This window comes from Caretta caretta, chromosome 6, assembly GCF_965140235.1.
Source record: "Caretta caretta isolate rCarCar2 chromosome 6, rCarCar1.hap1, whole genome shotgun sequence".
Lineage (NCBI taxonomy): Eukaryota > Metazoa > Chordata > Testudines > Cheloniidae > Caretta > Caretta caretta.
The window spans coordinates 122,089,287-122,111,957 of record NC_134211.1 but is presented as its reverse complement, the minus strand read 5'-3'; the positions used below and the strand labels follow the sequence as shown (position 1 = coordinate 122,111,957).

The 22,671-nt window shown below is 40.5% G+C and overlaps 1 protein-coding gene across 7 annotated transcripts in view; it reads left to right on the top strand.

The window, feature by feature from the left end:
- Positions 1-436: 436 nt before the first annotated feature.
- Positions 437-22,671, top strand: part of TMEM260 (transmembrane protein 260) — a 48,493-nt gene continuing 26,258 nt past the window's right edge. For 3 of the 7 annotated variants that reach the window (XM_075129973.1, XM_075129972.1, XM_075129974.1), the window contains exons 1-4: positions 437-732; positions 7,326-7,428; positions 10,142-10,173; positions 10,928-11,079. In XM_075129973.1, coding sequence (XP_074986074.1) covers positions 451-732; positions 7,326-7,428; positions 10,142-10,173; positions 10,928-11,079 — 569 coding nt within the window. In that variant the 5' untranslated portion in view covers positions 437-450. Of the gene's footprint in view, positions 733-7,325; positions 7,429-8,079; positions 8,141-10,141; positions 10,174-10,927; positions 11,080-21,970; positions 22,185-22,671 lie in introns of those variants that run through there. The other 4 variants (XM_048853052.2, XM_048853053.2, XM_048853049.2 and 1 more) reach the window with 3 other exon arrangements.

The following is a 22,671-nucleotide window of genomic DNA, read 5'->3' as shown; positions in this document are numbered from 1 at the left end:
CCCCAGCCTCTTTCCCCTCCCCACTCTCTCCTTACCCCCTCCCCCAGCCTCTTTCCCCTCCCCACTCTCTCCTTGTGCCCCTCCCCAGCCTCTTTCCCCTCCACCACTCTCTCCTTGTGCCCCTCCCCCAGCCTCTTTCCCCTCCCCCACTCTCTCCTTGTGCCCCTCCCCCAGCCTCTTTCCCCTCCACCACTCTCTCCTTGTGCCCCTCCCCCAGCCTCTTTCCCCTCCCCACTCTCTCCTTACCCCCTCCCCCCCTCCTTCCCTCCAGTCTGTCTTCCCGCCTCATCTCCTTCCTCCCTGCTCCAGCCTCCTCAATCCTCCCCCTCCGCAGTGGTTTCTCCAGGCCCCCCCACTCAGTGGTTTCTCCCGCCCGTAGTGCGTCTCCCCACCGCAGGGAGCGCGTGGCCCAGGGAGACAGCGGGGCCCCCTCCTCCGCACCCTTTCCGAATGTACCAACACGGGGGGGGGGGGGGGGAAAGCACGCCAGGGGCGGACCACAGCGCCTGCCCTTTGCCCCGCTGCGGGCCTCCCCCCCCGCGCGGCCTGCGGCAGTGGTACCGCCCGCCCCGCCCCGCGGCTCTCCCGGAAGGAGCGGGGGGCTGCCTGCCCGGAGGCTGCACATGGGCCCGCAGCGCCGCGGAGCCGGTGGCTTCGCCGGGGCGCTGGGCGCTGCCGTGGCTGCCGCGTACGTGGCCACGCTGCCGCCGTCCGTGCCCGGGGGAGACTCGGGTAAAGTACCCAGGCCGCCCCCGCGACCCCGGCGCAGGGACCCGCGCCCCGCCTGCAGCGTCCGGGCCCGCGAGCCGCTTCGCCCTGCGGGGGAGACGGGGCTGGGACCCGCTGTCCGGGGGCTGCAGCTGGGCCATGGCTCCTGCCCCGCTCCGCAGGCCGCGGTGCCCGCGTCCGGCCCGTCTCGTCACTGTCCCAGGCCGGGCTCCCCCCGCCTGCGGTGCGCGGCCGGGTACCCACACCGCGGGGGCGGTGATAGTGCAGCGGCTCTGCCCCCCTCGCCGCCCTAGATCTCCAGGGGGAGAGACTGAACTAACCCCCCCCCCCACACACACACACACCCGTCCGCGCAGGGTGTGCCGGCCAAGCACAAACAGCCCCCCCAGGGATGCTTTTCTGTACAGCCGTCCCCCTTCTCCCGCCGGGTCTGTTTGGGTTCTGGGAAGGGCAGGCCCAGGCTCACCCCTCAATCCAGGGCGGAGAGCGAGAGACCCAGAGGACAGTGAAGTACTGGGGGCAGCCAGTGCAAAACCAGGAAGGGGAGTGAAGTCAAAGGGTCAAAATCAGGGTTCTGGATGGGGACACCAAGCAGAAAACTCTGGATGGTCCCTTGTTTTCTAGATGGATGTGTGCGGAACTGGTTGGAAAACCGTTCCCAGAGAACAGTTATTAGTAATTCACGGTCAAGCTGGAAGGGCTGGTGGGGTCCCGCAGGGTGGCATCCCGCAGGGATCAGTTCTGGGTCCGGTTCTGTTCAGTAGCTTCATCAATGATTTAGATAATGGCGTAGAGAGTACGCTTATAAAGCTTATAATACCAAGCTTGGAGGGGTTGCAAGGGCCTTGGAGGATAGGTTTAAAATTCAAAATGATCTGGACAAACTGGAGAAATGGTCTGAAGTAAACAGGATGAAATTCAATAAGGACAAATGCAAAATGCTCCCCTGGGAAGGAACTGTCAGACACACACATACAAAATGGGAAAGGACAACCTAGGAAGGAGTACTGTAGAAAGAAATCTGGGGGTCATGGAGGATCATTAGCTAAATATGAGTCAACAATGTAACACTATTGTAAAAAAAAAAGCAAACATCATTCTGGGATGTATTAACATGAATATTGTAAGCAAGACACGAGGAGTAATTCTTCTGCTCTACTCCGTGCTGATTAGGCCTTAACTGGAGTATTGTGTCCAGTTCTGGGTGCCACATTTCAGAAAGGATGTGGACAAATTGCAGAGAGTCCAGAGAAGAGCAACAAAAATGATTAAAGGTCTAGAAAACATGACCTATGAGGGAAGATTGAAAAAATTGGGTTTGTTTAGTCTGGAGAAGAGAAGCCTAAGAGGGGACATTATAACAGTTTTCAAGTACATAAAAGGTTGTTACAAAGAGGAGGGAGAAAAATTGTTCTTCTTAACCTCTGAGGATAGGACAAGAAGCTATGGGCCTAAATTGCAGCAAGGGCAGTTTAGGTTGGACATTAGGAAAAAACTTCCTAATGGTCAAGGTAGTTAAGCACTGGAATAAATTGCCTAGGGAGGTTGCAAAATCTCCATCATTGGATGACCTCTTGAGGTCCCGTCCAGTCCTATGATTCTATGGATTGCCATTGACGATCTAGCTACCAAATCAGAAGGGCCTGCCCCTCTTCAGAGAGGAAGGGCCAAAAGAGAATAGAGGGATCAGCTGATTTTGAGGCACAACAAATGAGAAAACAGGCAGGGAGTCTGAGTCAGAGGTTCAAAGTCAGGGTTCTACAGAGGGACACCAAGCAGAGGACCCTGTGCAGCTCCCACGACCCTTTCCCCCTGGGAGAGACTTGGGGAGGGAATGAATGAGGAGAGTCTCACCCCAGCAAGTGAGAATTGAGAAGAGTATATGGGCTGTCTCCCTAACAGGTCCAGGAGCCCTTCCATGCCCATCCCCTGCTCTCCCATAGCCATGCAGTAATGAGCGGTAACCAGTCTTAAGAAGACTGCTGTCCGGCCGCTGTGTAGCCTGTCCATCTGCATCTCCTGCCTCATGCTCCCTCCACTCCAGGGATGGGGTCTCAGGGTCGGGGCTGGTCGCTTCCTCTGTGCCCAGTTGCTGTGCTCTACTGCAGTGGAGAAGCTTCCTGAAATCTCTAGGGACCTCAGCTTACTCCCTGAGATTTATTTTGGAGCCACACCCCAACCGTACTGATTTCGTGTGGCGTCCGGTTTTGTGACATGTGTTGTGTCTGTGTCCTGCCTTTCAATGAGGGATTTAGAAAGCAGCCTTGGGGGGACAATTTGTGTCCAAGACCAGCCAGTGTTGCAAGCAATATGGGACTGCTTGGGCTCTTACTCTTTTGAGCGTGTGTCTGGCTATATTTGACATGGCAGTGTATTGACTAGGCTGATTTGTCCTTCTAGTAGTATAACTGGGGGAAAATGGGAAACAAACTCACTCTTCTTCTGCCAATAGGAAGGGAAAATGTCATCTCTCCTCCAGTTCCTTGGGGAACTTGCAAATTGTAAGGCTGGTCCTGCTTAAACTTCTGGTTAGCATGTTGCCTGTACAGCTGCAGTTTGAGTTTGTGTGTGTCGGATGGTGTATTAATTACCTAACGGTACTTACAGACTAAGTTGCTTTCTCTTTCCCAGCCCCCAAAAGAGCTGAGCAGTTTATTCAATGCTTTGCCTCTTCACCTCTGCATCTAAGATGTTTCTCGTCTCTGTTTAAACTGACATTGCCCCTTGTTGGAAATTAGGATTTAATTAGAGAAAGTAATTTTAGAAATGAAAACCTATTAGAGCTATATTTTAATTTTCATCTTAAATTATACTTTTTCAATTTTTTTCCCCTAGACTTGTGGTCAGTTATCTTGGATTTCTTTAACAGTCGGTTGATAGTTATGCAAAGTACAATATTTCCTGCGTAATATGTTGATGTTTTACATTGGCAGTATTTCAGAGTAGCAGCCGTGTTATTCTGTATCTACGAAAAGAACAGGAGTACTTGTGGCACCTTAGAGATTAACAAATTTATTTGAGCATAAGCTTTCTGTAGCTCACGAAAGCTTATGCTCAAATAAATTTGTTAGTGTCTAAGGTGCCACAAGTACTCTTTTTCTTGGCAGTATTGTAAGTTTAAGGTAATATATTCTTAGCATAACCATGTATACCCTAATACAAAGTTGAATAATGTTTCAAGTGATAGGTACTTGATTTAAGGACAGTGCAAAACAGAACTGTTTCACTTCACAAAAATCTTCCTAATAAAGTGCACATTTGGGTCCCCAGGTACATTGCATGCCTTGTAAGTAACCTGGCTGCAGGGCTCTAATTATTATTATACCAATACTTAGAGGCTCCAATGATGGCTGGGCCCCTGTGGTGCTAAATGCTGTATGGTCACAGAGTAAAAGATAGTCCCTGGCCCCAAAGAATTTACAAACTATATTTAAAACAAGATGGAAGAAGTGAATTCAGCAGACAATGGGAGCGTGAAGGGAGAGACAAATGGGGTAACTGTCTCATTTCATTGGCTAGCTCCGGCACATCTTGATGACTCCTCATTCAGTTTAACATTTTTTATTTTAATTTTAAGCATCTTCCTTTGCCTGTTTCCATATTTTAACCATATTCTATGTTAATCTGGAATTAATAATATATTTACAATAATAACCTTTTCATCTTCTAAAATAATTCCTGATGGGATACATACCTGTATTACCTTAGACAGTGCCTGTGGGTCATAGCTATAATGCATGTTTACAGTTTTTGGAACAGTTCTGTGCTGTTTTGATTGTGATCTTGCTCAGTTTTTTGTATCCAGGATGCAAATAAATTTAACAAATGTGATATACATGCTCTCCATGTCTACTGAAGGAACGACAAGAAGTAATCAGCTTAATCTGTAGCAAGGAAGATTTAGGTTAGACATTAGGAAAATCTTCCTAACTATAGGGATAGTTAAGTAGTGGAATAGGTTATCTAGGGTGATTGTGGAATCTTTATCACTTGAGGTTTTTAAGAATCAGACGAACACCTGTCCAGGGTGGGCTAGGTTTACTTAGTCCTGCCTCAGTGCAGGGGGATAGACGCTTCTACACTTCTACGATTCTACAATACTGCTTCCTGATTTGACCGGAATTTGATTAAAGTGAGTTTAGTTGTTTGGGTGTTGATTACTTCTGATGGGTTAGAGCATATCAAAAACAACAGCAGCAAAACCCAAGAAACAACAAGGCATGTGTTCTTCATCCCTTAGACCTGTTTCCTTGTGTGTTGTATTTATTTTATCCACCCCATGTCTTTTTATGTTGGTGATATTTTTATAGTGTTAATGCCTCACGACAGGCGTTATCTTTTTGTTCTGTGTTTGTACAGCGCCTAATACGATGGGGACTTGGTCTGTGATTGGGGTCTGTAGGTACTACCACAATTCTGCTGCTAATAACTTGGCGTATTATGGGTGCTACTGTGCTATGATGTGTCACAGCACCACTGCCTAGTTTAGCATGATTGGCTGACTCTGATCATAAGAAGCCCCGAACTTTAATAAGAAGAGTGTTGCCACCAAGAGAGCCGCAGGGAAATGCCTGCTTTCAGTTCAGAGAATTGCCTTTGATACACTTCAAGAGAGATTCCTAAAAGGCGGTCTGTAATAGATTCCACTTGAGGTTGTGAGTAAGACAAAGACATAAGTGACAGTCTTTGCATGTGTTGTGGGGCTTGAGCAGTCACAGAGACCCTGAACCACCCTGTCAGGGGAGCTAGACCATGCCTTAGATGTGGCAGTTAATGTGAGATGTGTTCCTGTGGCATGTCCCTCTGGTAGTCTGCCTGATAGCGTCTCTTCTTCCCTTGTTCTTTCCATTTCATTCTGAATCAGTGACCAGTTACACCATCCGTGTCTTTTGGGGCTTTGCGGCTGGATCTTGTTGAGGCCAGGTCATTTCCAACTCAGCTCTTCCTAGCCTTCTACACGGGCTTCTGCTTAAAATATTTGAATAGGTGCATCTAGGGTCCCAGCACTTCCACACCACATCCCACTGGGAGGATCAGGTTTTTTCCTTCCAAAACAGTGGCTGATAGCGATAAACTAAAGCGTATTGAATCAATAAATGCAGTACTATAGTCGTGATAAGCACTTCCGCTTAAGGACCAGGTCAGTTCCCTTCCCCCACCCCTGGACAAACAAGTCCTTTGTAAATTTTGTCTCTGAGCATCTGGGCTCTAAGACCCTGATCCTGCAAGCACTTAACTTTAGTCATGAGAGTAGTTCCATTGAAGTCAATGGGACTACTCATGTAAGTAAAGTTGCACAAGTGCTTAAGTATTTGCAGGATTGGTGTCTAAAATCATACATAGTTTTGAAAGACAGCCCAATATTTTCGAAACACTATATTTTTTAAAAATTGTCCTTAAAGTGTTGTAATCGTAAAATGTAAATACCAGGAATGATGTAGATCTTTTCAGTGGCATCTTTCTCATAGTGTTTTGCCATTGCTGGTATAATAATAATAAAAAAAGAGGGAGAATAAAATTTACACTTAATTCAAAAACATCTGCAGACATTGAACCAGCTTAAAATGGATCAAATAAACTCAAGTTGAAGAGAACTTTTCTCTCTGTTTCAGACAGCAGCACCCTACATTCTGAGCCTCAAGACACACCGTGTTTTTAAAGTCAATCTCATGTTCATGTCCTGATTTTATATCAGTGTCACATGTACCCTGTTATGTAATAATAATACTTAGTGTTTTGTAAACACTAATTAATGCCCACAGCATGGTTGTGAGGTAGGTAATTATTATCCACATTTTACAGATGGCCAAGGAAACTGAGGAAGAGAGATTAAGTGGTTGATGATTCACTCAAGGTCATAAAATTAGGCAGGGTCAGAGGCCAGATTAGAATCCAGTTGTTCCTGGCTCCTTGTCCTGTGTGCAGACCGACAAATCACATACCCCTAGTAAAAAGAAAAGGAGTATTTGTGGCACCTTAGAGACTAACCAATTTATTTGAGCGTAAGCTTTCATGAGCTACAGCTCACTTCATCGGACGCATGTAGTGGAAAATACAGTGGGGAGATTTTATATACACAGAGAACATGAGACAATGGGTGTTACCATACACAAGAGTGATCAGATAAGGTGAGCTATTACCAGCAGAAGAGCGGGGGTGGGGGGGGGGGGAATCTTTTGTAGTGATAATCAAGGTGGGCCATTTCCAGCAGTTGACAAGAACGTGTGAGGAACAGTGGTGGGGCATGGAGGGGGGGAAATAAACATGGAGAAATAGTTTTACTTTGTGTAATGACACATCCACTCCCCGTCTTTATTCAAGCCTAAATTATTTGTATCCAGCTTGCAAATTAATTCCAATTCAGCAGTCTCTCGTTGGAGTCTGTTTTTGAAGTTTTTTTGTTGAAGAATTGCCACTTTTAGGCCTGTAATCGAGTGACCGGAGAGATTGACGTGTTCTCCGACTGATTTTTGAATGTTGTAATTCTTAACGTCTGATTTGTGTCCATTTATTCTTTTACATAAATGGACACAAATCAGACGTCAAGAATTTGTTAGTCTCTCGGGTGCCACAAGGCTTCCTTTTTTTTTTTGCAGATACAGACTAACACGGCTGCTACTCTGATACCCCTCGTAGTTCATCAGGATTGCAGCAGCACTTTCTTTGTCTCTTTTGTATTGTTTCATTTTTCAAATGAAGGTTGGTGCCTAAAGCGTTTTAGAGGTTTTGGTATTTGTTCCGATAAACACTTTTTAAAAAGCTGTGTCGTAATGCTTGAAAATTGACAATGCTATACATCCTCTAACTTTTCACACAACTTTTCTTGGTAGTTTACGTACATATTGTCTTGATGTCCTTATCCACAGTAGGGATCAATACCATAGTAATATTTATCAACATAATAGTGCATAATCTTTCTTGTCAATAATAGGTATTTTAAACAAATACATTACCCAATATCCTAGAAAGATTTAATTGAGTCCCTAGCCATCTCTTAGATACAGTCCGTGATGTTGTTTCAGACGCTGCCCTGTTCTTGGCTCAGTCCTGCGGGCTGTGGCTTTGGCTACAGGTGAGTGCAAAAATTGGCAACATCCAACTCTGAGCCTGGTTTTACCTGGTGTTAATCGAACAAGTTGAAGTCTGGATAATTCAGCTTCCTTAGCAACTGTGCCGGTATGCAGTTATCACAGCGCTTTTAAAGTGGCAGGAAGCCTGATTCAGGGGTTCCTTTATTAATGTGACCTTTTTCCACACTCACAGTAGTTGCTAATTTTGATCCTCATGCCTGCTTTCCAGGACGCAGTGTGCTGCAGGTGTTCATACATTTCTGTTTGCAAAGGAAAACAAGGAGCACCTTAGATGATGGTCATAGTCAAAATCGGGGAATCACTTGGAACAAATTACAGAGGTTTGCTTTGCTAACGTGCCTCAGGCTGTGGTTACGATAGCTTATGGCCAGTGCTGTCTAGACTGTCTGTACTGGGGTTTGCACTGTGCTTTCCAGAATGCATGTAGTGGAAAATACAGTGGGGAGATTTTTTTAGTCGTGTTGCTGAGCATGCACCTAGGAGGAGTTTCAGCCTGGTGAGATCTCTAGTAACTTTTATGGAACAAAAAACTGCTGGCGTTTGAACCTAAATTTATGGATTCACACTTAAGTACAAGTGGTGAAATCCTGTTGCCACTGAAGTCAATGGCAAAACTCCTGTTAGTTCCGGATTCCACCCCAGGTCTCTAAACCCACTCCCAGCTCTACCTAATTCTCTGCAGAAGAAAAGAGACAACCCTGGCTTAGCAAGTTGCAGCGAGGTGTGCACCCTATTGAGTATGCTCTGGGTAGCAAGAATGCTCAGTTCTTCTGAGTTGCTCATTTTCATGCAGAACCAAACCCTGCCGGCTTCCCTGGATTTCTAATACCTCAGAACTGCCGTAGCCATTATGGATTAAATTAAATTTGGGGATGAGTAAATTCCAAATCCAAACTATGTTTTTGTAGGTCATAGGTTACATGGAAACTTTCCTAAAATAGAGTAGTAATAAAAATAGCACTTACTTCATAGCACTACAAAACCAAGAGCCAAAAGGTTTTTATGCTATCAGGGGCTGGCTCTGGGGTTTCTCAGATGCTCTAGATGAGATCCCTGATTTGACATCAGTGACTAACAGGAAGTGTAACTTGACTATCACCTCTTTCCTAATTGTGCACTGTAACTGGATGTTTTTTAAAAACTTCTTTTATAATTCTGATCTCTGTTTTAGAATTATTTGCAAATGAAAAAGCATACTGTTGTAACATACACTTAGCCATTTATATGGCAAGGAGCAATGCAATTCATATTATGTCTGTATCATGTATCGTTTGGCCATACATACTGCACCTTAAAATACTGCACAAGCACCTTAAAATGTCTATAATAATAGTAATAACAATGACCAGTAATATTCAGTACAACAGTGAGACTGCAGCTGTCCATTTAAGAAAGGGAATAGAAATTCAAGGCAGGATCACATCACTGATTTAGAATGTCAGGTAGCAAACTATCCAAGGTGACTTAAATTCTTGATGTTCCATTTAGTGATAGAATATCAGCATTAACTTTGAATTTCGGGACTACTTGTGTTGTTGCCTTCACGTTATTTAAATGTATTTATGTGTGTTGAATATATTTAATATATATGACTACATAATGTTTGTAAAATTCTTTAACGATGTAAAGCACTGTAGAAATGCTAAGTATTATTACACTAACACAATTCTTTCTTGGCTTTTTTTTTAAATCACAGGAAATACAAACGGAATATAAAATCTAAATTATATTATATAATGAAGATGTCGGCTGAGTCTAATATCCCCTAGCAGGAACAAGGGTCACTTTTTAAATAAATAATGATGCAAAGTCAAATTGCACCAGGTTATAGCTGGTCTCCTGAATAAACTGACCCAGGCATACATGCACACAGATTATTTTTGCCCTATTTAAAAATATAAAGCCGTATTTTTTCATGAGAAGTAACCAGGTTGTTAAGAAACAATGCAGTATAAACTATACAAACTGTAATGCTATTTTTCTTGAAAGTTATTGAAACAAGCAGTCTCGGTTTAATTTTTTCTTTTTAAATAATGCTTGTAACTTGAATGTATCAGGCCATTCTTTAATGCAGCCTACCTACACCTTCACATATCTGTCCGTAAGAGTCTTGCGAAAAAACATACAATAGATATTTTGTGCAACGACATCAGAGGGAGAAAATATTCTTAGAAAATTTCATGCTGTTAAATCTCTACAGATTTACAGTTTTATCCAGTCAAATTAATGCAAAACCCCAATGCAAGCATTTGGATTTTGAAAACTTTGGAGGAGTGTCATTTCCTAATAGTAATTATTGGTTTTACATTATTTTTTCACAGGGGAGCTGATCACAGCCGCATATGAGCTTGGAGTAAGTATTAGTTTTATTGTTTAATCAATGCTCTCATTAACAGTTTTAGGAATTAAGGAAGTTTAATTAAGCATGGAGTAAAGTAGATTAATTTATTTTCAAACCACAGTTTTTACTAACTTATAAGTACAGCACGCGACAATTTACTTCAAGTTTTAAATCCAATTAAACTAAATTATAAAGCAAAGGCTTTACTGTATATACAGTAGCTGGCTTATTATCAACCCAAATTTTGTATAAGCTGGGGAGAATAAAATAAATCGGGTTAACAATTTTAATAAGTTTTATTATTTAATAAACTTTATTATGGTGCATGATCCCTTTAGGCAAGACCTTAGGACTGTCAGCATGGTGGTAATCCGATAGCAGTGTGGTCTTTCAACTTGCTAACCAATAAAATAGTTCAGAATTTGCTTTTTTAAAAACAGCCTTTTGAATGACCCTAATGTACTGTGACCCCATACAACAAGCAGTTTAAGAAATCATAATGAAATGTGTCACCTCTTTTCTAAGTGAGTCATTATTATGGGTGATTTGTGTGGCAAAATCTACTAAAGAAAATATTTGCTAAGTTAAAATTGGCACAAAAAGATTGTTACAGAGAAGCTTCTGTTCAAAGACCCTAGTTATTGATGATAGACCATAGTGTATAATACCAGGCTAATAAAGAAGATACTTCTCAGTTAGAATGTCATTGCTATCTTTACTTCAGCTGTATGGAAACTTTGTGAACCTATTACTGGTTTGTCCATAGGTTGCCCATCCTCCTGGTTACCCTTTGTTCACTCTGCTGGCCAAACTGGTGATTGGTCTATTCCCTTTTGGTTCCATTGCCTACCGAGTAAATCTTTTCTGTGGCTTATTGGGAGCAGCTGCAGCATCTTTGCTTTATTATACAGTTTTCAGGTAAAGTAGTTGCTAGTATTATTCTTTTTTTCTCTCAGCTCTCTTCCACATCTCAGAAAGTGGGTTAGATTAACCAGCAATACCTCTGGGCCTTTTTAACCATAATTTTCTCCCTTAAGTTTTGAACTGTAATAGATTCATCTGATTAAACTAGCCATAGTTTAATCTAAATTTGGCCTAGGTCCCTTCACAAAAGTTTCTTTAAAAAAACCCAGCACTCTTCTTAAAAAGGATTGACAAGTTTTTCAGTCTCATTATTACAAATCACTGATCAGATTAACTAACCAGAACTAATGAAGTTTGTCATTATATAAAGATGCAGATGGTCCGTTTAGATTAGCAAGATGAGCTTCACCTATTGGTAAACTGTAAATTTAATTTAATTGTTTATGTTAGCGGTTATGGGCAGATGCCTGTCTCTGGTACCTGATTTGTCTTCATACTTGTGCTGCATTCTAGTTACATCACTGTAATGGATATTCATTTTAACTCAGAATACATGCAAGAAGGAAAATGTGAACAGCAAAGATCAATATTGGCTGCTGTATCTATCGCAGTGGTTTGCTGCTTTCTCCCACTGTAAGCATTGCAGTCTGCAGGAGAATCAGAACCTTCTAACCTCTCCATTTTCTCTAGACCTCTAACCTTGTAACAAGAAGACAACTGGAATTGCACATGGTTTTGGATTTTGTTAACCCTGGTTGTCTTTGATGTGGTAGTTCCCTCTACTCTTAACCTTAGCCTGACCCATATTGGAGAGGATTATGGAAAAAGATATAAACAATTTCTAATTCTCTTTTACAGAGAAAAATAGGGCATACTTCATGACTTGAAAATGTTACCAAATCATATCAGAATTTTTAATACGTTCTTTGAGTGGAAGCACAAAATGTCACTTAAAATATGTATAAGGAAATTAACAATGGACTTGAGCCTCCGGGAGCTAGAATATCCTGAACTCTGACAAACTTCAGTCAGTGTTGAGAGCTCTCAGCTCCACACAGGAATGGCCCCCGTCGTTTGACAAGCTCTCTTTTATTAAAGAGAAATTGATATTTTAACATAAGATATGTACCTTAAAACCAAACATGGTCCTTCATACATGATTTCATACTGTACCCCGAAGTGTACGTCTATAGATTGAAATATCTTTAGCTATATTATGTGCTAGATAGTTCTCTATAATAGTGAATAAATAAAATTTAGCTCCTTCATTTTTATCCTTAACTAATAATAAATCTAGTTAATGTCTCCAGTTAAAAGACTCTCAGTTTGTAACAGTATATTTAGAGTGTAAACTTTCAGGGCAGGAAGTATTCTAATTTCTTTTATGTACAGCACCATGCACAGTGTCAGGGCACAAAACATTATAATGCTTGAATTAATTAGCAAGAAGAACACTTTCTTTCATGCTCTAAATCTTTTTGATCATTATTATAGCTCCTATTATTACGCTGTCATTAATGGTCTTCCCTGGTTCTTAGTTTATAACTCAGACATCTGTTATGTGCTGAAACTTGGCCTATGAAGCCTTGTAATTCCCCCGTTTCCCCCCGCAACGTAAAAAAAGTTTTCTTACAGGAAAGCAGTATTAAAATGGCAAACTAGTTTTGGGTGTTTTTTACTCTTAAAGGAAAACCAGGGATTCTAAAATTAAATTTGTTCGTTCAGTCATATTTAAAACTTATTTAAAAGAGCAGCAAGAATCCCTTGAAATGGTCAAGTCAACAATCGGCCATAATCTTTTCTGTCTCTGAAGTAGCTTTTCATAACTCTTAATAATATGCTATCTTTGTTAACATCATGTAAGCTCAGCAGTGTCAACTGATAAAGTATATTTTGAGGCGTTGTGTGTCAAATATATTTCAAAAGTATGGTTTGGTGGTGTTTTATTAAATCAGTTCTTAGTGCTTAAAGACATTTATTTAACAAAAAAGCTGTTACTGTCTGGGTCTGTTACACATTTGTACATTTTTCTGAAAATGTACGGGCACAATCTACTTTAGAAGCTTTAAAATTTTATGGGTTGTTGCATTTTTTTTAACCAGGTTTCTAGACACCTTGAGCTCTCTAAAACAGTGTATCAAATCCTTATACATCTTTGTGCCTTAATTATAATTTAGCTGATTGTTAAGGGGCTTCTGAAAACCTGTCAGGGTCAAGAGAAAAACAGCTAAGTGCTCATGCTTGCTGTATGTATGCTGCAGATGTTAATATGAAAATATGTAGATGTTAAGAATACAAATAATTGATGAAGTATGTATCCTTTGGGAACAACGCAGTTCAAGTGGCAAATCTCTCTCCTCAAACAATAGGCACCCTTCAGAAAGGAGCAAGCCATCTCTATGGAAATAGGACTAACAGTGCCCTATTGATTGAGTGGAAGAAGACATTATACAATGTCAGTTGGGTTGTTACAATTTCATTTGTCGTGTGACCTGAACTTAACCTCTAAAAACCTTTCTTCTGTGAACGCAAAACCACCAGCAGGGCACGCTTGCTTATACATCCACTACAGTGAAGCATTGTTTTTTTAATTTTTGTTGTGTTTTGTTATTTTCCGGCATATGTGTACTGGAAATGTATTCCTTTATCCGGGTTATTCCTTTGTCAGGCATTTGTTTGAGATATTTCACGAGTTTATTCATTCACAGGTCAGAACAATTTATTTTCATGTTTAATGAGAGGCTTTTGAGTCTCTGAATAGTGGCATTCTTTCTTATTTAAGAGGACATTACAGTACATACAGGATTAGTGTTGAATGGTGTTCAGTACATTTATTCTTTAAACAGATTTATACTTCGACCAGGTAATTGTTCACATGGTGTTCTCTCTACTGACTGCTGGGATAGATATAAAGAACTCCTGTTTCTTTTTTACCACAGATTTTGTTTCTTAAAACAAAGGCCACTTGAAATGTGTTGATGTAAAAAGCTGTTTTCAGTAAGCAAGACTTTTACTGAATGAGCAGCTTACTCTTTAGAGCTACAATTACAAAATATCGTTTTTTTCTCTTTACATTTCTTAACATACTGCTTTTAAGGTCTATAAGGTGGCATTTAGAAAGAATTCTTTAGTTAGACTGTTGATAATAGAAGTCAATAATTCATTAATTTTTGCTTTGTGATACTGAAAAACTATATTATAATTTCAGTATGTAGAAAGAATGAATGATTCTTTTAAGTTAATATTTATTCATTTTACAAAAAAATCTTTTGTGTTTGCATAATATGATTTCCAAAGTGTAATTTTTTTGCATAGAAGATGCATTCTCTATTGTAGAGAGAAGTTCAATATTATGCATTTCATTGCTTTAGGTATATATTGTCTATGTATTCATTTCATAGTTGGGTATTTTAATTACCTATATTGACTAGCATATTTAGTGTGTAGTAGACTTTAGAGAAGCAGTTATACTTGCAGTCACAGTGTTAGAGTAAAAGTCATTGTTTCAAAAGTGTCTCTTTTAAGTTTTGCAGCTTCATTCTGAAGTGATGTTGCACTATGTGAAGTTCATTTAAGCTATTAAAAAGAGAAAATCTGCATTAACTCTCATGTTAAACTGAGCAGCTGAGGGTTTTTTCAGCTAGTGCTTCAAAATATATGTCAAAAGTTAGAATAATGTGAAATTTTTCCAAAATAATTCATGCTGTAAGAAACTGTGATCATAAATAAAAATCTGAGACAAAGCGCCCTCCCTAAAAAAGTAACACTTTATTATGAAATCATCTTTGTAGTATGTAGATGGAACCTAATATATTAAACACTCTGAGGTTTATTGCACCATATTTTATGTTCTGGACTTGTGGTCTCTAGTTGGAGAAGAAGTCTTGCAAATCTTGTGAGTTGGAAAGTTAGCAAAGTTTGTGATATTTGTTGTGCTCTCTAAAGTGCACTGGTGGTTAATAGCAGGAGGCAGAAGCAAAAACTGTGTGAAAGTTATCTTGCAGTTTTGTTATCAGAATATGTTGCTTCTTTAAAACAAAAACAGAGCCGTAAGGCCATCAACTGTTGGGGAACCCCTCCCTCCGCCCCCTGGGTGCTTCACATATCAGTTTTGCTCCAGCAGGAATAGTCACTGGGGAGTTGAACGTTTTCGATGAAGTTGAAAGGAGACCTAAGTGTAAGAGAGAAGTGTACCCTTATTGCACGTCAAAGTTAACCCAAAAGCATAGAAACTAAGCAGCCATATACAGTAGAGAGATAAAGGTTCCTTTACTACATTGACCCTCAGTACACTGAGCTGATGAAATTATATTTTAGAGCATTTTACACATTTACATTTTGATTATGTTCATTTTCAGACAAATTGACTTATCAACGTTTCCATTACAGGTAGTACAGGGATCCGGGGCAACTTTAAATATTCCACAGCTATAATGCAGAAATTTAGTTTATTAATCTGGAGTAAGTCAGAAAGCCTAATTTTTTTCAATTGTTACACTCTTGACCACTGACGTATTCAGCAAAGAACAGAAAATTAAAATACAGTACCTTAGAGAATGAGGAATCTTCTGACTAAGGTATATTTGGATTTTCCAGATTAGAGATTATTTTAGATCACTGATATTGTAGCATAATATGAAGATCTTCACAATTTCCAAAGCAGCTATGCATAAGTAACAAGTAGTTACCGAGTTTTAATAGGGATAGTAGAATGGAAAGTACTCAAGTATTAATTTCCTTTTAGAAGACTATCTACCATGACCCCTGGCTAATTGATCATATATTTTTTTCTCATACTTGTTATAAAATTGCATTGAGTTCAGGCTGTTTAAGGACATTAACCGATTTGTTCATTTGCATTTTGTTATAAAGTAGGCACATTAGGCTCAAATAGCTGTGCTTCGTTCTGAAGAAAAAAGCAGGGCAAAACTCCTTTTTTTTTTTTTTTAAAGACTGAAGAGTCTTTTCTGACAGCTAGTCAGAGTTAGAATTAGTTCAAGGAAATGTTAATAATGCACTGCCTAGCTTAATCCCTTTGATATCACCAGGTATCCTCCTGTTCATGGGTTAATTGCTTTAAAAGCGAAGGCAATATTCTGAGCGGTGGGCCGCTTCACCTTTTCACAGCTGTTACCATTGAGTGACAACTAAATCCCATGTGTAAGATGAGGAAGAGCTCAATCTCCAATTGGGAGAAAATTTATGTAAACCGCAATCCCTTCAGAATGTGCGGAAGTCATAGACTTTCTTGATTTACTCTGCTTTTCCCAGAAAGCTCTATTGTTCACTTTCCTAAGTCCCATCAACCCTTTGTAGCAGAATATCACAGCGGCAGCAGATAGCTTGAAATATATAAATGCTATCATAGCTCTGATTAATAGCAGTGCTTATGAGTCAAGTCTGATAACAGTGCAGCTCTCCACTCAATTTCAGATACTGCTAATGGAATCTGTCTTCTCCAATTGTAATATGAGAAGGCCTAATTTGCTATGGAGCTTGGAGCTGTCACCAGTAGGGGATTGTGGGGTCAGATGGGAGCTGCCAGGTTTTTGCCCTGCAGCTTGTATCTCTCACTTTGAATAGAGCAGCCCCCTGCCTGCCAGTTAGCTGATAGGCCGCCGTGGGGTTTATGCCACTTCATACAATAGGAAAGGGCTACATAGGCTGACTTTATAATTGTGAAGCGAGCTCATATTTCCACAGCTACTGTGCTGCATAATTTCTAATAAGTGGTTTTAACAAATGTCAGATTATGAAAAGTTTCTTCAATTACAAAAACTTATAAAACATTTAAATTGCTAAATCTGTTTCCTACAGAGTTTCTGCCATTGGAACCAGACACCACTTATTATGGTTGCAGTGATAAATGTACATTTTCTAAAGATTTTTTTAAAAATTTATTAATCAAATAATAGATCATAACTAATATGCCCTTGCTGTTTACAAAGACATAAAGAAAGCAATTCCCCTCTGAATTTTAGTGACTTGAAATACTGTTCTTATAACTTGTATAATAGAAAGCTATTAACGGTGAAATATTTTTCTTTATGAAGTTCAGCATATGTGCAGGGTATTGTACTGTTTTGGTTAATGCTGCTCATTAAGTTGCTTCAGTATAGTTTGTGTCAAGCCATTGATTTTAAGCATTCATCTGCCTTACTTCTTTGAAAGTTTATAGCTGTAATAAACAGGTATTTTTGTGTTAATAATTTTATACTTCAAAGACTTTTTCTGAATTAAAGTCCTTGGGATATGAACAGTTTAGTGCAAACTAGTCCTTACCTGTAGGCCTGATCTGCAACCATTTACTACTGATTACAAAAGTCTGCGAGATCGGGCCCCTCAGGCCACAATCCTGTGATCAGATCCATGCAGGCAGATCATTCTGCCCCTGCAGAGTCCCAGTGACAATGCAATTGCAGGATCAGGGCCTATGGTAGTAGCGGTTTGTCTCGTCCTCTCTCTACGAATAGTACAATAAAGCCCATTGACATAACTAAAACTAATTTTCTGTTAAGATTTGCATAATAAAGGCTTGTCTTCCATGGTATGTAGACATACCTGCGTTAAAAACATTCATTTCAGGCTGAAAGTTCTTGTTGAATATTCATGTTGCAGTAGCAGCTAGAAGATACTTCCCACCTATCTAGGTCATGGGCGTTCTACCATAACCACCCTGCCCGTCAAATATTGTTAGATAGGGATGAGGGTTTGGTTGATAGGTTCCGTTATGGAAAAGTTTGCAAACCCCTAATCTAGGAATTTATATTGCCCCTGTCACTTCAGCACACAAGTGTCTCCACCATAATATCTGACCCCCATTGTACAAACATCTCCAAAGACCTGCTCTCTGCCCTGACGACTTTAGATTCTAAGAAATTGGAATAAAATACTCTAGTCCCAGGGTGTCTTGTCTTTTTTTTATTACAAATGTTGAGCTTGGTCTGGCCATTTTTAAGTTGGAGTAGGACCAACCATTGAGTTTACCCAACTGTTTTCCATTATTGCAACTCAAAGCTATTAGCTGTGTATTTTACAACATTTTGCACGGAGTAGCCCAGCAGGCAAGCTAATCAGATTGTTTTGGAGAGGACAGGTTAACTGGCTTTAAGCACCAGTTAGTTACATGGACACAAGGAAGTTGGGGATGCTGTGTGTAAGACTCCTCTCTTATCACTCTTCATGTCATAAGCTATTGTCTCAAGTGGGGCAATGCCTTTTGGGCATACGCTGTCCATTAGGGTTTGTGTGTCAGCTTTTAAAATAGCTGTACTTTTCCTTTTGATGGCCAATAATGGAAATAACCTGAGTTGAGTGTTGTTTTGGGAACTGAATTTCCCTTGATTGGTGCACGGAAGGTGAAATCCTGACCCTGCTGACAAAACTCTCATTCACTGGGGCCAGGATTCCACCCGGAGTTCCTAGTGCTGTCAGTGGGTGTCTCTTGTGCATATTGAGGACATTAATCTGTCCCTTAGGTCCTACATTATGATTTACTCTCTGAGGCAGTGGCTGACGTTAATATGTCACAGGTTGAAAACCACCATCACAGTATTTTTATTGGCAGTGTCAGCAGATGCTAAGGTTTGAATTCGTGTCGGGATTAAACTACCTGCTCATCTCTGGAGACGAGAAATGTTAGCGCAATGCTGAGAAACTTACAATGCCACCGCCCTTATTTTTACCTGTTCTAAATAGAGGAGTTCATTGTCCAGTCCCATCTATCTATCACCATTATACTAGTGCTGCCCGCAACAAAAATAACAAAAATGGTTGGGGGTCTGAGGTTCTTGGTTGAATACAAAGAAGTCCTTTCCACCCCTCCAGTGACCAGCAGCCTTACAAGATAAAGAAGTAGAGGGTATGTGGAGGGCAGTGAGGAAACTCTGTAAGAGTTGGTTCATCTGTTTTGCGATGTTAACCTTTGCTGCTAGCAGTGTGCTCTGCCAGCTTGAAGTGGTTCTTCCTTTGACCTTGCTGAATCAAGCATTGGATCAGGAAGGGGGGAAGGAATTCAGTACCATAGAGTCTCTTTTGGTGATCCTTTATATTGTTGACCTGGCTGAAAATTGTTCTGTGGGTTGGACAAGTTTAAGGGTATTTAATGTGGACAATCAAGAAAACAAAACAAAAACTAAAAACAACCATCACTACTGCCCCCCCACAAGCCCCATTGAATAACAATAACAAATTCTGATGACAGATCACTCAGACTAAATTTTAATTTCTTATTTCTCTAATTTATGGTAATTATGTTTTTTTTCAATGCTAAGTTATGTTATGGAAAACTTTTCATTTTAAAACCTGTGATTATAGTTAAAGTGACTACAAAAGTGTCATTGTGCTTCTCTTTCATTTGTGTTATTTATATGTCAAAAGATATTTTTTTCTGAGTGTCAGCCCTGAAGATTCAACCTGGAATGTGAAACTCAAGCTGTGTACTTTCTGCCTTTTACTTCTTCCTGAGCAATAGATTCTGCGGTCAGAACTTAAGTGGCAATTCAACTGAAGATACTCAAGGAAGAATGCTGTCTAATATAGTATTCCCTATAGTATCTGTTTTGGCTATTCAGTGCTAAGAGCTGTAGAAACTTGCTTTTTTTCAGAAAGTAAATGTGGTTAGAAGATGCATGTAGCAGACACTCAAACAGAAGAGCTGGTTTTGTATAATCGCTATTATTGCGAAAAGAAAAGAATTTCTAAACTCGTATTTCACTTTTATTTGCTTTTAAAGTACTTATATTTTATTATTGAAATACATAACGTAGTTAAAATAAGCGTGAGCACTTTTGAGTGGCTTCCATTTTTACTAATCATTGGGAAAAGAATATAAACTTTTTTGTAAAAAGAAGCACTGAAGAGAAAGGTAGTGATTAAAAGAATGATGGTCCAAATATTTTAATTGAGGAGAGAAGCTCATTGTCTGCTGTTAATATATTCAGGCCTTCAGCTTGCATCTGTTAGAATTAGGGAACTTACACATGATACACTCCTCTGGACCTTTGGGTCATTAGCGACCAATGTCAGAAAGGAAGATACTGCAGTTATGTGGTGGCAAAAGTTTTGGCTTTGAAGCCTTTAGGTTCCACTCTCTCTCCTTATTTCCCCAGCCCTTCCTGGCTCTATGGAGGTGAGTTGCAGGTGCATGCCCTTGCTCCTTTGTGGTTGAAAGGAAAAACGAAAGAGGTAAATAGGAGAGAAAAGGCTAATAAATCTAGGGAGGTAGGCAAGGAACATTTCTTATAGAGAGCCACTTAAACGCACATCTCCTGGGTCTGTCTGTTCTGTCTGTGCTACTTTGCATTCATTAGTCATAGAGTTTCAGGCCAGAAGGAACCATCAGATCATCTAGTTTGGCCTGCTGTATATCACAGGCCTCTAAACACCACCCAGCCACCCCTGTACCCAGACCAACAACCAGAATTAAACCAAGTGTTAGAGCCCTGAGGAGACTAAACTATTGTGTGCCACAAGGGGAGAACAGGAGGGACCGAGGTGCATCGATGGCAGGGAATTTGTCAAGTGTGATGCTCTAAAGTCTATCTCCAGCAGTCTTGCTCTCCCAAGTCTGTCTCTAGCTGATTGGCTGGGGAGCTGTTCGGTGCTCATCCCTTTTGAAAATCAAGTCTTCATTGCCTCCCATAAAATCCCTGTGGGGTTTGCTTCGGTATCACTTATTTCAAAGTATTGCTGATACATTGGACACTAATGCTTAGTGACTCAGATGGGAATCCTTACCCTGGTCTTTGCTATCCTGTGTTTCTAACCACGTGTATACTGAGGCATGTTTTGAACTAAGAATCATATCCATCCTAGAAGCTGCTAAGCATGTTAAGGCTTGTTTCAGCTTTTGGAAAAATCAAATCTATTCTAAATGAGGAATTATGAACTTTAGAATAGAAAGTAAAAGCTGTTTTTGTTTTTATTGCAGTAAAAGCTAGGGACCCCAATCAAAGGTCAAGGCCCTATTGTGCTTGGTGCTGTTCAGATAAGGGGAAAAAAGGACAGTATCCTGCTCCACCCTTCACAATCTAGGATAAGCGTCTAACATTTGGGTTTAACAGCCACTGCCTAAGTCTTATTCCATAAACTAGAATAAAGTTTTAGATTTTTTTGTCTACCTGGAAATGGGGAGTTGTTTAATCTCATGTAGGTTTTAACACAGCATTGAAGTTTCTTCCAAGGAAGGACCTATTGCTTATAAAATGAGAATAAATTGGTAAATAAATATGATGGGAAATTTGTCTCAGTCTTTGTTTTACATTCAGAAGTGTATAGCACAGGGTTATCTTATGGCTTGAATTCTCAGAAAAGATTCCATAGTGGTTTAGAAGGCTATTTCTTTGGAGGGAGAAAGAAATGAGAATTTTAGAAAGATCCAGCCAAGAGTACGTAGAGACACTGTTTAGCAGTGTTGCTGGATCACAGCCTCCTGCTCTTACAACTTTTTCAACCCCATTGGGTTGCGGGGAGGTTCGTTGAGGAGTAGGCGCTACCTTTGGTTTGTTTAGTTTCTGTAATGTTCCCCCTTATCATTCCTCTTCCACTCTGACTGCCACATCACTTGAGTTTTTGGGGAAGAAAGCAAAATCAGGGAGTCCTCAGGGCCGAAACCTTTGCCAGGTGTTTCTACCCATTGTCCATGTGATGACATCCACTGAGTCAGTGCTTCCAGATGGGTCTATCAGAATTGCACAGTCAAAGTTCATAGAGAAGAGTTCAACTTTGTTTAGTACCATGTCTGTGTGTCTGTCAAAGGACTCCTGCAATTGTATTACATTATTGGTGGTAGAATACCTTAATGATTAATTACTGTGAGTACTAAGAGAATTGCATTTTATCTGTTAAGGATTTTAAATTGCTGTTCCACTGTAAAAAGTAATTATGTAAAATGGCACCTTTCTGTTGTTGTTGTTATCATTTATTGTATTTTGTATTATAATAGTGTCTAGAGGCTCCAAACAGGTCCCCATGGTGCTGGGTGCTCCTACACACATAGCAGCTGACTACTGAAGATCCTGATCGTGCATAGATCTCACAGTGGGCAGACCCTCTTGCCCCTGTGTGGAACTCCATTGACATCAATAGAGCTCTGCAAGGGTGTACCCACATGGACCTCATTGCAGGACTGGGACCCAAATGGGCAAGACAGACAAAAGGTGTGAGAAAACTCCTTTTCTGCTGAACAGATCAGTTCTCTGTGTGTATCAGGTCATGTCTGCCTACTTCAGTGACAAAAATCAGTTTTTCTAGACTCTTTCTAGTGCATTATCAACGGGATCGTTTACAAAGCAATAGTCAGTTACACTTGTGCAAACCACTTGAAATCAGTGGAATTACACAGGTGTTACCTGGTGCATAGTCTGAAGAGAGTGCAGTTACCTAGGTGTCCCTGAAAGCAGAATTTGGCCTGCAGAACCTGAACTTGCCCAAGAAGGGAACTCATATCGAGTTTGCATGGATGGCAACTAGAAACAGAGCACACCTGATATGGAAACCCATAGTGCCATGTTTAAGGAGTTATTTTTCAGAGTCGGAACCTCACCTTAAAATTGCTTTCACTACTTTGGTGATTTAGGTAAGGATGCAGTAGTTAGTCTTGTAGGTGTGATGGCATTTGCCCTAAAATACATATATATCTTCCCT